The sequence below is a fragment of the Camelus ferus genome, chromosome 6, assembly GCF_009834535.1.
Source record: "Camelus ferus isolate YT-003-E chromosome 6, BCGSAC_Cfer_1.0, whole genome shotgun sequence".
NCBI lineage: Eukaryota > Metazoa > Chordata > Mammalia > Artiodactyla > Camelidae > Camelus > Camelus ferus.
The window spans coordinates 66,268,773-66,285,727 of NC_045701.1; the positions used below are offsets into that span (position 1 = coordinate 66,268,773).

Consider the following 16,955-nt stretch of genomic DNA (forward strand, 5'->3'; position numbering starts at 1 on the left):
AAAGGAAACTTCCATCTCCCTGTCCAGATGTGGCGTAGACATTGGTCATTGCCTGAGCAGGACACTGGGTTGGCTTCACTGATGATTCTATCCAAAACAGCTTGGTCTTGCTTGTTTCCTGGGTAACACACCAAACTAAAGTTTTTTCCAATTCTTCCCATTCCTCCTCCTTCCACCTCATATTCTCTCTGTTCTGAGCAACAGGATGTTCAAAGAGGGCAAATGTGAAGGCCTGTGGCCATTTCAACGCTGTATTTTCCAGGATTGCAAGAACTTCCAGCATGGCGCTCGGAGATAAATTCTGGGCACTTGTGAGAATGTTCAGAGAAGTAAGACTTTCTCTGTCCATCAGCTCCACCATCCCCCACCCTTCCAATTTTCTCTTGCTGCATTTCAGAGTAAGAAACATTTCTCCTCTCTGGCATCACATCCTAGAGAAGAAGACAAATAAAGGGCACAGCAAAGGATCCTGGAAATTCCTCCTCCTCAAAGAGCAACATGACCATTTATCCTAGAATACAGAGATGGCTCTATATACTAGAGGATGGGCTGAAACTTGGAAGAACTATTATTTATTATTAGCAGGTTTGGCTTTTGTTTTTGCTTTAATTCTTCTTAGCTATGTATATTTTTTCCTTCCCACTGTGCTTTCCTCAAAGTGCAAGTCTCTAATTTGGTGACATTCAGACCTGGGCCTCTGCATCACATGTGACATTATGATCTGCAATATGCTTTTTGAGAACATTCCTTTCTGCACTAGGTCACGACGGTACATCACACTTTAGGCACAGGACAGTCACATGATCCTTTCTGGTTATAGTGATTGCACCTGCCATTGCAAAATCTTAGAACTGAGGGCAGCACTTTGATTCTGATTCATCCTCACAATGTTTGCGTGAGGAGGGTGAAAATCATCATTGCCATTCTACAGGTGGGGAAACCAAGGCACAGAGAGATGTGATCGACCAAAGTGACTCATTAAGTCAGAAAGCAAACTGACCAAAGGGCCAGGTAAGATCACCTTTCAGCGCCTTATCCAAAGAATCTGACAGTGTCCTTCTCAAATGAATGCATGTACTTTTGGAAGAAAGTAGTTTCAGGTGAAATTTTCTTTTAAGATCTCAAGGGCCCTCTATTAAATCAGGACCCACAAGGTAAGGACCAGTATCACATTAACATTTTGAGTTAAATGCTCCTGACTCACAGACAATGGCGATTATTATAGCTCACTGACAACCCTGTTACCAGAATGAAAATTTGAGGAAAAATCCACCCATTCAAGAAATAAGCCTTGGTACAACTCCTTTCCAGGTTTCACGACATCTGAAGTGTAACATCTGAACACTGCTTCCTTCTACACAATATTCCTGTACCTGTTGGCATTTGTGAGGGGAAGGGGGATGCTGACAGAGTGTGAGAGTGTGAGTGAGTGTGTGTGTGTGTGTGTGTGTGTGTGTGTAACACCAGACATTTTAGGGATATGAAAGATGTCTAAGATAGTAGTTCTCTACCCTGATTCTTCTTTTTTTTTTTTTTTTTTGGTAACTTTCATTTCTTGATCCTGATTTAATGTAAAAAGTAATGTTTTACTTCCCCCCTTCCCTGATGGAGGTATTGTCTTTGGGGGAACATGGCTGGGGGCTGATTTCAGGAAGGGAAGCACTCGAACGGTTAAAGTTGCCCAAAGACAACTGAACAGGTCTTTTTGGACCAGAGAGTGGCCTGGTCCTGTGGGTATTTTCCCCCAGAGGCTCAATGACCATCTGTCTGTGATCCACTGCCCCTTCCTACGCCAGGAATCCATATTCCTAGAGACAAACTATGCCAACAGCAGCCCTCCTGCCTCCCAACTCCAGGTCAAGAAAGGCACAAGGAAGACCAGCAAATAATACCGAGGCAGCGCTTTGGATCCGGGAGACCTTGAGGTACCAGGAGAAGAGAACTGATGGCCCCATCTGGCCGATGGGGAAGCTGAGGCACGGAGAGACTGACTAAACTCTCAGTCATAGGTGAGAGAGAACCAGGGGTGTAAGGGGGATTCTCTTTCTCTTCACGTGGGGAAGGAGGGGAGGGGGGATACACTGCCAACCACAGCGAGCATGACCCTCACAGCAAAGAGGCAATTCCAGCTCTTTAGCCACCACAGTAAAGTAACTGCCCTCAGAGCAGCTGTGATGATTCCTTCATGGAGGGAATCCGACACCCCAGACTCTCTGGGGCCCACCCTTGGGACTGCATCTGGGGCTGAAGATTGAGGCAGAATTGGCCTGGGCAGGCACATAAGGTAGCTCTGCTTCTTAAGGCATGGCTGCTGTCTTCGAGGAGTGGGCCCCACCCTGGGAGGTGGGCATCTGACACCACCTCCCCTGAAACTACCCTGCAAGAAATCTCAATCGGGTGGAACACTGCTGCCCAAGGAACCCGCTTCCCCCAGGGGCTGGGGGCTTCCACTAGAGCTAAACAGCATCACCAAACCAACCGATTTCTTGTGTCACTTGGGAGAATAAGAAGGAGGGGAAAACCCAAATTGATCATTATTTGCAGATGATTGTCTAACTAGAAAACCTAGGGGACTCAACCAAAAAACTATCAGAACTAAGACCAGAATTTGCACAAGTGGCAGATCAAAAGTCTAGCGTACAAAAATCAATAGCTTTGGGGTCACTTGGGTGTGACCCAATACCTTGGAAGAGCTGTGCTTTTCTGCGAGACCTCCGAGCTTTGTGCAATTTGCCATATTTTAAAAGATGGAGGTGAGCCAAGGAGGTGCCTCTTCTGCTGCAGTATCTGCAGTCGTCTCAGACACCAGTATGTGAACGGTGCCTGGGGCGACCGCTGTAGGAGCGGGCAATCGCCTCTGTGCTCTCTCCTAGGGGGCCCTCCCCCAGTCCCAACCCAGTGGCTTTCTCCTAGCTCTTTCCTATTCTAACCCAACAGACGCACGGAGAAGCTTGGCAAGGGCCTGGTCAGGAGCCAACCAGGACGTATGTGGTCAAAGATTGTGCTATGTCTTTTTTTTTTTTTTTTTTTCCAAACGAAGTCAATTTGTAAAAACAAAGGCGGAGTACTGACAAGTCTCACAGGTCCGTCCTCTCATTGCCTCCTTGGTCAGAAGCCTGGCGACGCCACGGTACTGTGCCCGGACTGGGGACTCCCACAGTCTGGTCAAAACTGGCCAAAAGAGGCCCCGCGGGGGCTGAACGTGGCAGTCTGGCCAGGGCACAGCTGCGGTCATTTACGGTCTAGGCTGGCGTGCAGCTGGGCCTCGCGCACCATGCGGTCGAAGGAGCGAGTGTTGGTCTCCTGGCGCACCTTCTCGCGCACGTGGAAGGACGCCCGGGCAGTGGAGCGGGCGCTCTCCAGCGCGCTGCGGCGCTCCCGAGACAGCTGCTCGCTACGTTCCAGCTTGCGCCCGATGGCTTGGAGCAGTTCCCGCCGGCGGCAGTCTTCGTCCCTCTCCACCTTCTCCTTGTTGGCGCGTTGCGCCCGCTCCTTCTCTAGACGGCTCTGGCCCACGCGCCGCGCCTTCTGCTGCACTGCCTCCTCAGCAGCCTGCGCCGCGTGCTGCAGCCGTCGCTCGCCCGCCCGGGCCAGCGCCTCCAGATGCGCCTGATGTTCCCGATCTTTGCGCTCGGCCGCTTCCTTGGCCCGCCGGCCCTGCAATTCCTCCCTTCGGGCCCGCTCTCGCAGCTCCCGGGTGCGCTGCTCCACTAAATGCTCGTAGTTTTCCTGCGCGCGGCCCAAGGTGGCCTCTAGGGAGCTCCGCAAACCCTCGCGCTCCTCACGCTCCTGCCGGGCCCGGCCTTGCAGCAGCGCCTGGTGGCGTGCCCGGTCGGCCCGGCTCAGCTCCCGCTTCTCCCGCTGCAGCTGGCCTTCCTGACGCTGCTTGGTGCTGGCCGCGCGCTGGGCCCGCTCCCTGCGGATCTGCTCCGCCCGTTCGCGCCCTTCTTGCAGGCCCTCCTCCCGCTGCTTCAGATTCTGCTCCTGCTGCAGCTTGCGCAGCCGGTCCTCCCGGGCCGCGCGCTCCGCCCGCTCCCGCCGCAGCACGCCCTGGCGCTCGGCCAGCTCCCGCCGCCGCTCCTCGCTGCGCTCGCACTGCCTCTGCCGCCTCCGCGCCTCCTCGCGCTCCTCGCGGCCTCGGCGGCCGCGCCGCTCCTCCACCTGCGCTGCCCAGGCCCGGCGGCCCTGCTCCAGGGCGCGCTGCTTCTCGCGCTCCTCGCGCTCCCGCCGCTGCTCTGCTCGGACGCGCTGCTGCTCCCACTGGCCGTGGGCCGCGGCGCGCTGCTCCAGCAACAGGCGCTCCTCCTGGTGACGCGCCAGCATCAGCGCCGCGATCTTCCGGTCGCGCTCGGGCACCCCACGCAGGCCACGCTCGGCGCGCACTTGGCGCACGATGCGCTCCACGTGCTGAGCCGTCTGCGGCGAGTGGCTCAGGTCACCGAGGCTGAAGCTGCGGCCGGTGAGCGGAACCAGGGCCAGGGCGGACGGGCGGCCCAGAGGATTGGGAGCAGAGGAGGCCGACCCTGCCGTGCAGCTGTTCCTGGCCGAGGCCCGCGGCGGCCAGTGCAGCTCCCGCAAGCTCTCCCCGCTGTAGGATGACGACGATGCGCCGGACTCGGAACTGAGGGCGCCTTCCCTCCGGCGTGACAAAGAGTCTAGTGAGTGGCTCTTCCTACCTGCCCGCGACCCCGCGGGCGGAGGCTTGGGGCCGGGCCGGGGACGGGCTGGAGGAGGCCTTGCGGGCGGCTCGTGGTGCGGGCGATGCCGGGAGGCTGGCGCTGCTGCAACTGCTGCTGCTGCCCGCGCTGGGGGCCGAGGCTGTGGCGGGTGCGGAGCCCAGCGGCGTGAAGAGGCGCCGCTTCTCCTCGCGCACGATGCGCTCGCGCTCGTCCCGGCACTGCTGCAGCTTGGCACGCCGCTCTGCCTCGTAGGCCTCGTACAGGCCGGTGGCCACTCGCATAGAGCGGCCTGGGGCTTCGCGCACCAGGTCCGCCAGGGCCCGTGGCAGCAGCTCCACGGGTTTGACGGCGCAGCGGGCGCAGGCCTCTAGCGAGCGGGGACTGGTCAGCACGTAGCGGCTGCCCTCGGCCTCCGGACAGTCGAAGTTGAAGAGGTCGAGGTGCAGCAGCGGGGACTGCTCCCGTCGCCCGCCTTCTGCTGCGCACGGGACTTCAGCCTTGCGGGGCACCGCGGCGGAGGCCGAGGCTGAAGAGGCTGCGGGCTGCTGGGCGCCCTGGGAGTCAGGGGGCACAGACGCGGCGTCTTCGTCTCCTTCTGAGCCTCCGGGCTCGGCTCCCGCCTTCTCTTCAGGCACGGGATCCACCATGGCTGAGCCCTGTCCCTTTGTGGAGTCTCTGCAGATGACAAGGGAGGGACATCGAGGAATACATTTGAAAGCAATTCTCCCCTCCCTGTTCATATCATCCCTCCCCTTTCCCCAACTTAATCCGCTTTGGGATTAGACTAAGAGGCCCGATGGAATGTAAATCATAATGCCGATGCCCTGAAAACCCAAGCGGCGGGCGGGTATTGGTGCACAGAGAGCAGCCTCAATCTCCCTCAGCCCTGGTGTGCGGGGCGGAGGCCTGTGGCCAAGATCCCCTGGGCATCTGGCCCGCTAGACTCATCTCCTTCCCATTGCAAGTTAAAATAAAAGATCGAGGTGCCGGCAGTAGCTGACCAGGGAGACGCTGGAGGATTCCCGGAGGATTAGCGTATTTGTTTGTAACCTAGGAGGGCGACCCGGCATGCAGCTTTGCAGGAACAAAAAAGGAAGAGGTCTATTCATCCCCGAAGTGCACTGCTGATAGGATCCCCTTTGCCTAGGGAAGAAGTTTGTGGTTGATTTCTCCTTGCCACAGGAGACACAAGCGCGGGGCCCAGGGGTGATGGAAGGGCGATGAGAAATGCCTCAGTCTCAAAAGATCACTCCGGGAGGGGTGATTCTTGCTTCTGCCTCTTGGGCAGGGCTTGCTAGGAGCTGTGCCCGCCTTCCCCTATCTCCCCATCACACCGGGTGTTTGTCGGGGATGAAGAAGACTCCTGGGTCCTCCCGGATGCATCCGATCGCCTTTAAGTCTATGCTAAAAGCGCCTTCCACCCCAGTCTAGGTTCGGACACCTGCCTCCAGATGTCCTCCGAGTCCCCCCACCATATACCAGCAAGATGGGCTCCTGGAGCCCAGCGAGCCCGGCCGCTCCCGGCTTACCGCACTTCCCGGGCTCGGCCCCGCGCCGAGGGCTTTTGTTCGCAGCTCGCCTGCTTTCCTTTGCGCCTCTTCAGTCCCGGCGCCGACGGGGTCGGATTACTGCCTGCTGCAGCAGCGATAAGAGCCCCAGCTGCCGCCGCAGCCACCGCCAGTGTCTCTCCATGGGGCCCCGCACATACCCCAGTCGCTACCTACACGCGGGAGGGGGAGTGCGACAAGGTCTCCCTAAAATAACGCAGCTCTGCTCCCTTCCCTCACACTGATTCTTAAAAAAGGAAGCAAGCCGGGTTCCATAGCTGCTGCATCCATCGCCGCCTCTCCAACCGTGAAGGTACCGCGGGTCTTTCGACGCCCCCGGCGCCTCCTGGTGGACGCTCAAGGGTGTTGATTTGTTTGCTTAGAGGGCTAAGAAAAAAGTTCAAAAAACAAAACAAAACAAACCAAAACCCAAAACCAACCAAACAAACCAAAACCCCCCAAATTATATATACTCTCTCTCCCCACCACCCCACCCCCAGAACCCCTGTGCTTTCAGCACCTTAACTGAAGGAATAGGTCAGCTTGTTTCTCAAGGGGGACCCTGACAGGCAAGCAAATTTCATAGCCAATAATTGAGTAGAAATATGGCTCCTGATTCAAATCATGATTTTATTTTTTTTAAGAAATACTAAAGACATTCAGATAGATTTGAGGCAGGCAGAAGACGTGTGCCTAGTGTTTATTTAATGCAACATTTTAGAACTTCCTAGTTTCAGACAATTCAAATTAAAACCAGTCAGTGACAATTAACGAGTGCTATTTTGCAACGTCTCATCCCCACCTCTTTTCCATTTTGAGCCACAGCAGACAGATGGAAGGAGTAGTTGAGGGAGGGGTTTAGAAGGTGGTTGAGACATAACATTATAGAGCATGGTGATCTCTGTTGTTAGTAACCTTGACATTGTCAGATAGGCAGTAAGGAGCAAGTGAAAGGCTTAAAGCAGGGAAATGATTTGGTTTATTTTTGAGGAACATAAGTCTGGCAACAACAGGATGAGGGTTTTAGAAGGGCCAAAGGGAGGCAGAAACCCAGTTAGCTGGACACTACAGTCACCCAAATCAGGAAGGATTGGGACCTGAGGGGGAGCAACAGTAGGAGTGGTGGGCCTGGTGGGAGGTGGGGGGGGTGTGTACAAATTCCTGAATAGAGTGTAAAAGAGGCAATACTCAAAGGTAGCTTGGCTCTGAGGTGTGAGGAGTAGTGAAGGGGCAAGGATGACTTCCTGGAGCAATGGGGTGGCTGGGTGGACCACAAACTGAGAGCGTGGATCCAAGAGGGAGGATTGAGTGGTGTGGAGGGCCAGAAAGGATGGGTTCCTTTTAGGATCACTTGAATGTAAGGTGGAGCCGCTCAGCAGGTGGCTGAGTAAGTTGTGTCACGGGTCTGGACTGGCACTAGAGTTTAGCACATCATCACCATATTTGAAATTCTTAAAACCAACAGTGTGAGTGAAATCATCCAGGGAGGTCAGACAGAGCAGTAGAGACGTGGACAGGACATTGATGGGGCTGCTAAGGGAAAAGGAGTCCATGAAAGGGCCCAGTAAGGACAGACAGCAAAGTGTGGTCTTGTGGAATGTAATGGTGGAACACTCCAGAAGGAGAGCATGTGCCTACTGGTAAGGCTGCAGAAGTCCAGAAAATTTTTGCCTGAATCGGATGCATACTGAAACTGGCAGTGAGTGGGACTTTGGTGACATCAACAAACATAGCTTCTGTAATAGTCCTGGGAGCCGATGCCAAACCACAGGAGGTTGAGGTGCAATGGGAGGTGAGAAAGTGAGATGTCTTTTGACATTTGGATGAGAGTGTCTGTGAAGGGCTTAAGATTTTATCCTACTTTCATGCTAACAAGTTAACCTGCCACTGTTTCATGGATGCTGGCGGAAGACATGAAACTCTTGGATCAAAAACAAAGGACTTTGTTGCTCATGGTACAGTAAGCAGCATGAGGTTTCTGTTTTTGTTGTCCCGTGGGGCAATGGAGAGGTGGGCTCAGACAGACATTGTACATATAATCAGTTTGTGTTACAGCTGAATGACCCTAAGCTTAGGAGACTCTAACCTTTAAAGGAGGCTGCTAGCAAACCTGTACTACCTGTAAAGTAGTCCAGAATAAAAATCTTTACAAGACATGCAGAGATGCCATGAGCTGCTCTCAATAGAGAAAAGGAGCAGTTGGTCAGATGGCCAGTAAGAGGTGGGGCTGGGCTTTGGATGTGGCTCTGTCTGATCCTGAGGTGGGCCCCATAGTTTGTGTTTCCACACCAAGTTGAACATCTGGAGAGCTGTGGATTCAGATGGAGATAAGTGGGGCAAGTCAACCTCTTCAAACCTCTTTACCTTGGTTTTCCCCTCTTTACACAGGATCCCACTGAATTGCCTACCTCAAGGATTAATAATGTCTGCTATGTAAATGTCATCTTTGTCATTAAATAGAGACAATAATAGCTACCTATGCTAATTGCTACCCAATTGCATATAGAACTGGAAGGACTATATGCAAAGTACCTAGACCAGTGCATTTCAATAAACAGTGATAAAATAGTTACTCTTTATTTTGATAAAGCTCATCTAATAGGTGTGATGAACATCAATAAGAACACATCTGTAGTGTCCTGCAAGATTTTAAGGGAAAGCCCAACAAATGTTCCACCCTTGGTTAAGAAATCATTCTTCATCTGGGAAGGTCGTGAAAGCAGAGGGCATGGGAAGGGGGCCCTAAAATAGGACAGTGACCTAGCCAGCCAGTTCAGCAGAACCAACTTGGCAATCGGTGGGGCGCTATTGAACAGTCAGATGTCTCTCTCCTATTGTCTTTAGGTGCCTTGGACATTTCAGGAGTTGGGTTTCACACAGGATGAGCACTGAGTTCCTCTGGGTTGGGAGTCCCAGCCTGCCAAAAATCAAGAGTTGTAAATCCAACTTTATTCTGGTACCCAGTAAAGACAGCAGCCCAGTTTGGGAACACCCACTTGCCCATTATGAGTCGGGTAGTGGAGTGGTGGGCTTAAGAGTTGATAGATTAATTGTTCAAATTCTGGCCCAGCCGGACTGTATGATTTGAGGCTAGTTTCTTAACCTCTTTGAACCTCAGCTTCATGAAAAGAAGAGGGCACTATGTGGACTGTTATCTTGCCTTGCACAGACCCTTAGAGATAATAATTTATTACGTACCTGTTGGATTCTTTAATATAATAACTCACTGTTAGTCAGTTTGGGCTGCTGTAACAAATTACCATAGACTGGGTAGTTTAAACAACAAACATTTATTTCTCATAGTTCTGGAGACTGGGAAGATCAGGCAGATCTTGTGTCTAGAAAGGACCCACTTCCTGGTTTCCAGATGGCCATGTTGATGCATCTTCACATGGTGGAGAGTGGGCTCTCTCCTGTATTTTCTTATAAAGACACTAATCCCATCATTAGGGCTCTGTCCTCATAACCTAAGTACCTCCCAAAGGCCGCATCTCCAAACACCATCACATTGGAGGGTAGGGTTTCAACATATAAATTTGGAGGGAACACAGACACTCAGTCCAAGGCACTCGTTTTAGTTTGGATTTAAAAAATACAGTGTAGACATGATCTTCATTTCAATTCCTTTTTCTCAGCCTCCACCACCCACCTCAGCTCTGTGCACTGTATTCACCCCCCTTCTTCTCAATGTAATCCCATCCACAGAACGGAGAGGATTCACTCTAAAGTTCTAGAGTTGGTAAACTGATCTGTGGGTCAAATCCACTGGCTACTTTTGTAAATCAAATTTTATTGGAACAAGCCATGCCTATTTGTTTCCTTATTGTCCTTTCTACTTCTCCCCCAACATGGCAGACTTGAACAGTTTTGACAGAGACTGTATGACTCACAAAGCTTCCAATATTTACCATCAGACTCTTGACAGAAAAAGCTGGTCAACCTCTGTTCTAATGACTGCTAACAGCTTGTCCCAGTTATCAATCTATTGCCTTGCACCTCCAAATCCACCCGTCAGTGCTTGCTCTGGGGTAACGGTCTGTAATCATTTCCTGCTTGACAGTGAGCACCATGCTAAGGTTTGCCAATAGAGGGCCCCGCAGGGACGTTGCAGAAGGAAGGGGGCTTCTCTGCCTGGTTTCTGTGTGCTGTGCTTTTTGCTTTTTCTTCCTCCTGCTTCATAGCGAGCAGTGCAGGTGTGTGGGACTCTCCTGTGAACCCTATGCCTGCTGCATGCTCAGAGCTGTCCCTTGGCGACCTGGCAGCCCTGGCCCAGGCCTGGGCACTGCCTTCCTGTGCCTTCCCGAGGCAGACACCATATGCTCCAAGCCTTGTGCCTGTTAGGTCACTCTCAATCCCTCTTACCAGCCTCTGTGCACCTGTGCCCTTGAAGATGGTTTCCTGTGAAGTTCTCTGCAACCCAGTGGGCTGCAACCACATCTTTTCCAAGGAGGTCTGAACCCCAGCCTTGATGAAGGGGCTCCCCCTCCAAGTTGTCCTTCCTTGAATACTCTCCTTCAGCCTTACTGAACTCTTGAGAGTTCTCTTTCTGTCTTTATATTTACTCTCTTTTCATAGCTTAATGCCTCTTTATATTAAGCTTCCTCTGTTTAAATTATTCTGTGATTTCTGATTAGACCCAGAGAAACACGCAGTATAAAGCAGTAACCACTCCCAGTTCTTGAGACTAAAGCCTTAAGAAGAAATTTATGACACAAACCAGCTGGTAAAGGTAGTATTTGTTAAACATAAAGTGGTTTATTTCATGCCTTGTTGAAATAATGTATGTTCATCAGAGTGAGAAATTAGAAAATACAGAAAATAGGAAGGAAAAAAAGTACCTGTAGATAAACAATCACCCAAAGCCCATGTGCTTGGTTGCAGCTTGGTGTGTAGATGCAGGGACTTACAAACTGTGAGAAGACAGATCCATGTGTGTCGCTGCTCATAACTGCTTAGAGCCTGGGACACAGCAGTCCGTCCTGCCGAATGCATCAGCGAGAGGGACTGGGGTCTAGTTGGTGCTATTTTGCCCGCTGTATGTACCATGGAACTGGCCTTGTCAAAATATTCTGAGCCATTAGGTCACTTGGATGAATCTTTAGGTTTAAGTATCTCAAGAAGGTGATGCTCATGTTTGAGAACTGACCTGTGGGACAGGAGAGACCAACCGGCACTAACCTGTGGAGGTGCAGCAGCAAGGACATCGAGAGGGAATCTCACAATTAATTTAATGGGGTTTCCTCACGTCTAGAAGGACCACACCTCATTCCATTTTGTGTGATACTGGAGAAGTGTCCTCAGTCCTGAGTACGGCCATGCACTGGGGGCCCCATGGGCATCCTGACTGTGAAATGTTTGGGTGTACTCAAAAGAGTGGGCTGTTGCTTAGGAGCCAGACTTGTTTCCAGCCTCTGCCTCTCTTGCTGGGTCTCCTGTCTCTGGCACGAAGCCACCTTCCTGCTCAGTGCTTTAGACCCCTTCTGTTTTCAAAGGGGCTAGTCTGCAATCATAGCTCCTGTTCTCCATAGGCCTGCTCCCCACTATCTGGCAACACACACACACACACACACACACACACACACACTCCTTTTTGAAAAAATGGAGATTCTAACACCAAACATTGGGCACCATTGCCCTTCATAACGTCTTAGCTCAGACATCCTGATGTTTGTATTTGGAGATTCAGAGATGAGTCATGTTCCATTACTGGAGATGATGGCCCCTCCCTTTTTTTGTATGTTTCTCTTGAGGGTCAGGAATCTGCCATCAAGCTCCTCTTTACCCATCCGAATGTGGCAGTCATTCACACAAGAACAACAAAATAATGCCTTGAAAACGTACTATTAAAAAGCACCAAGCTTAGCTAGGAAGTCTGGGGATACTGAGAAGGGTAAGACGGTCCTTGCCATGTGTGCCAGTTGAAGTAACAATACCCAAACATCCAAGAAGCTGAGTAATAGAAGAGCTCAATCAGTTACAAGAGTTGGTGAACAACATCAAAGAGTGATCACGTGATGAACACATTATTAATGAACGCATTCTTCATTAGTTATTACTATTTACTATCCAGCATTGGGTAAGTCCTTCAACCTCTCTGAGTCTGATTTCCCTTTTTTGACTGTATTAGTTTTCTTGAGCTGCTATAACAGACCACCAAGACTGGGGGGCTTAAACAACAGAAACTGATTGTCTCACAGTTCTGGAGGCTTGAAGACCAAGATCATGGTATCAGCAGATCTGGTTTCTTCTGAGGTCTCTGTCCTCAGCCTGCAGATGGCCACCTTCTTGCTGTGTCCTCACATGGTCGTCCCTCTGTGTTTTCTGTGGACTAATCTCCTCTTCTTGTGAGGACGCCAATCATGTTAGATTAGGGCTTCCCCTAATGACACCACTTTAATTCCCTCTTTAGAGGCCCTGTTTCCAGTCACATTCTGAGGTCCTGGGGGTTGGGACTGTGACATTTGAGTTTTGGGGGCACTCAGCTCAGCCCATAACATTGATGAAATGGGAATAATGATTCCAGCCTATCTTCAGTCATTCAAATATTGAGTACCTACTCTGTGCCCAGCACTAGGATTATGGTGGAGGAGCCCTATGGTCATGAAGTCTCTAATGTGGGGAGAGGATTATAAATCAATCACACAAGTGCTGGGAGGGAGACGGACTGTGGGAGAGCATCTAGTCAGGCAAGAGGTGGCCCTGGCCTGGACTAAGACAGAGCAGTGAGCACAGAGAGAATAAGATGTTAAAGATATTTATGAGAGGGAATCATAAATTGGTGAGTGATTAGGTGTGGGGTCGAAACTCTCAGGATTGTGACTTAGGTAACTGGATGCGGGAGAGGATAATGCTATTTGCTGAGATGGAGAATGGAGGAGGAAGAGGAACAAGTTTTGGGCAAAGGTGATGAGTTTCTCTTTGGACCTGTTTAATGCCATATCCATCAGGTATCTAACCCAATGGTTGAGAGTGTGAGCTTCTGAGTCCACAAATCTGGGTTCATTTCCCAGCTTGTCCGTGTCCTGGCTGCATGATCACTATAAAATAGGTGTAGTAATATCTCCCTTATAAGGTTGTTGCTGAGAACTAAATGGGATGAGATATGTTTAGCACGTAGAACAATGTACCCGTGTGGCTGGCACATGGTAAGCACTCAACAGATGGAAAATCATTATTATTGTTAAATTTGGATGAAATGATGAGCAAATCCAAGCTTCCTTTTAGTTGATTTTCTTCATGCCTATAAATCATGTCCCTAACTTGGATTTCGATTCCTCTGATCCACTTGGAAACATTGCCCTCTACGTATTTTGCCTGTTTTTTGTTCCTGGAGAGCAGAAGGTTTCCCTGATGTTCAGCTCTTGGATAGGGCTGAATAGAAGGCAGGATTATTTCGTTTACCCAAGGCAAATTTTGAGGCGGGAACTCAATGCTCACGTCACACTCTGGCCTCCAGGTGGCGCCTCTCCTCTGCTAAGCTGCTCTGGGTCTGGTGCTGCCCTCTAAAGAAAGAAACCAGGCCTGAAACACCACGCCCAACCCCTAAAGCCCAGAGCGTTGAATACACCGGAGGGACAATTTTTATAAGGGAACTTGAAGAAAATGTTTTCCTCATTTTGGCCTCAATTGACTTGTACCTACATGCTCTAAGCAGGCCATGCTGTCTCATCTTTCTGCATCTCTCTCTCTCTGCCTCTGCCGTTCGCCAGCAATATTTATTTTGTGCTCATTTGCCTCACGAATTCCTTCTTGTCTAGCAAAGCTCAGCTCAGATATCACCTCCTCAGTGACGCCTTGCCTGATTGGCCCTTCAGTCTGGGATGGGCCCCCTTCTACTGTGATTTCACCACACCCTGAGCACTGCATTTGAATTGAGCTACAATATATATTTTTAAACATTTTATTATAACATTTATTTTATATTTTATTATAACATTATTTATAAACATTTATTAGATATATACTTCAAAAATATAGAATGAATGCTCTAATAACATCCATTTTGCTCAACTATAATGTCTGATTTTCTTATTCAGTTCACGCACTAGATAATGACCTCTATGAATTTATGGCATTTTGTCCCCAAGCCCCTGTGCCTGACATAGGTATTCAGTAAAGGTTTGAGGAATAAATGAACACGCCATACAGTTGGCCTCATTTCTCTGTTGATACTCTCCCCCTCTTCCCTCCTTTTTGGGCATTGCCAGCATCGCCTTCGGTTTTTGAGAGGCAGGTGAGGAGGCAGCCACGGGCGCTCCCAGCAGCACTGGGAATGGAGCCTGTCTCACCACGACACTGTCCCCCACCAAGGCTCAATATGGGCTTTGGGACCACACACACGCGCATACACACACACACACCCCTGTCCAAATTTCAGCTCTTTTTTTTTAATGAACGTGAAAGATTATTTAACCTCTCTGAGCCTCTGTTGTACTATCTGTAAAAGCTTTGCTTTGCAGAGCTATTGTGAAATCAACTAAGATACCCAATTGCTTGGCACGTAGTAGGTGTGCAATAAACGCTAGTTTCCTTCCTGTGGGTTTGACGTTGATTCCAGGGAAATGACTTCATCCTTGGGGGAGAATGGCTGTTATTCATTGTGTAGGTAGAACAATGACAACAGGGAGCTTTGGGAAACGCAGGCTTCCCCCACCCAGGCACAGGAAATGGAAGGTCAGCCTGCCACCCAGGCCCTCTGCATCCGACCAGGGAGGCCAGGCGAGCCACGGCAAAAGAGCCAGGCACCAGGGCCTCTGCACAGTGTCCTCCTCTTCTATTTGTCCCTTCTTCCCTTCATTTACTCCTTCATCTCACATTCCTTGTTCTTTTTTTTTTTTTTATCTTTTTAGCATCAGGACAAATATTTATTAGACATCTTGTACATGATCACTGAAAGTGATGAATTTGTGCTATATATTATCTTATTTAATTCTCATTTAGTCATAATAGTAGCTAGCTATTATAAGCCCCCTTTCAACAGATGAAGAAATTGGAGTTTAATGTAGCAAAGTAGCTTTCCCAAAGTCATGAAATTAGAAACTGGCACTGTTGAAATCCAAACCCAGATCTGTATGATAACAAAGCTTTTGTTCTTTCTACCAAAACACACTAACCATCAAATAGTACTTTTTTCAATGTGTTCAGTGGCACCTGTCTCTTCCTCCACCCCAGCCACAAACACCGCAAGCTCTCTGAGGGTGGTGGCCATGCCTGTCTGCTCACCACCGGCTCAGCACCTAGCCCTGTGCCCGTACACTGGAGGATCTCAAGAACATAGCAGTGTTGTTCAATGAGATTTCCCTACCTGCAACTGCCAAGTCTTTAGAAATTCCAAATATGCTATGCTAATGATAATTTTATAGGGTCTCCTTCAATTGCCAGAGTTCAGACACAGGTATTCTGGAATCTTAGAAGTGAGGAGCAGAGAATAAAGGGAGGGAGTAGAGAATAAACTCTCCAAGAATACTGTTTGGGACAAGTTGGATTCAGATGTGGTTTGCGTGTTATTAATATGAATGGGATCTAATCCAGTCTAGGGGGATCCTAGAGGGTCCATAATCAAGTCTTGACACAGGGAACAGGGAGGGCCTTAGTGCCAAGCAGTTAGGAAGGTTGTGAAGGACATGGGTCCAATAACGACACTGCATGTTCTTGAGATCCTCCCATGTATGGGCACAGAGCAAGGTGCTGAGCAGGCGGTGAGCAGACAGGCGTGGCCGCCGACCTCAAGAGAGCTTGCGGTGTTTGTGGCTGGGGTGGAGGAAGAGACAGGTGCCAGTTGCAAGAAGGGACAAGGGCTGTGAATAAAAAGTGTAGGCCGGAGAAGGAACAACAAGGGGTGTCTGGGGGGGGGGGCTTCCTGGAGGAAATGACATGGAAATGGAGATGTAAAACATAAATGGGACTGAGCCAGGCCAAGTGTGTGGGGAGAAGAGAGCCCTTCCATCCTTCCACTCCTGGCTCACCCACTCTCCCCATCCGCTGTGGGGCGCTCCATGTGGGTGCCCTACCCAGAGCTCCCTGACACAAAGCCCTACCCAAGCCTCACCTCCCAGACCTGCTAGCCCAGCCCCATCTGACTCTCTTCTCAAGTGGCTGCAAGAACTAGAGTCTCCTCACCAAGAAAGTCTCCCTAAGATGACAGCTGAGGAACGTGTCTGTTCAAGGAACACTTACCTTCTACTCAAGGATGCATCAGAGGCACTGTCTTCAAAGAACAGATTTCACAGGGGAGGGTGTAGCACAAGTTGTAAAGCACATGCTTAGCATGCATGAGGTCCTGGGTTCAATCCCCAGTACCTCCTCAATAAACAAATAAACCTAGTTATCTCTCTCCCCACCTAAAAATAAATAAATAAAAATTAAAAAAGAACAGAACATCTCAACCACTTTCTGTCCAGTGCTGCCTCCAGAACCCTGAGCACAGCCTCTGCCCTGCAAGGACAGTCTTTCTTCTCTCTCTCTCTCTTTTCCCCCGCACCCCCCATCACAGCCTCCCTTAACTTCTCCCCACCAGAGCAACCTGGCAACCCCCAGAGTCTGTCCTTCCTGCTTTGACACTGCCAGAGACCAGGGCTCTGGGCACCCCCGGGGATCAGGTGAGGACACACAGGTGTTCTGTTGCCAGGCAACACAGCCCAGCCCAGCCCAGGGCAAAAAGTGAACTTGATATCAGCCCTGGCTAGGTCAGCCAACAAATGATCTATGAGCCTCAAAAGCAAAAGAAGGA

The 16,955-nt window shown here is 50.3% G+C and overlaps 1 protein-coding gene across 1 annotated transcript; it reads right to left on the reverse strand.

Annotated features, from left to right (window-relative positions):
• Positions 1-2,768: 2,768 nt before the first annotated feature.
• Positions 2,769-5,619, reverse strand: CCDC177 (coiled-coil domain containing 177). Its single transcript, XM_032482923.1, is given in 2 exon segments — positions 2,769-4,701; positions 4,703-5,619. Coding segments are annotated over 2 exon segments (2,187 nt in total). The 5' UTR covers positions 5,420-5,619; the 3' UTR covers positions 2,769-3,231.
• Between the last annotated feature and the right edge of the window lie 11,336 nt (positions 5,620-16,955).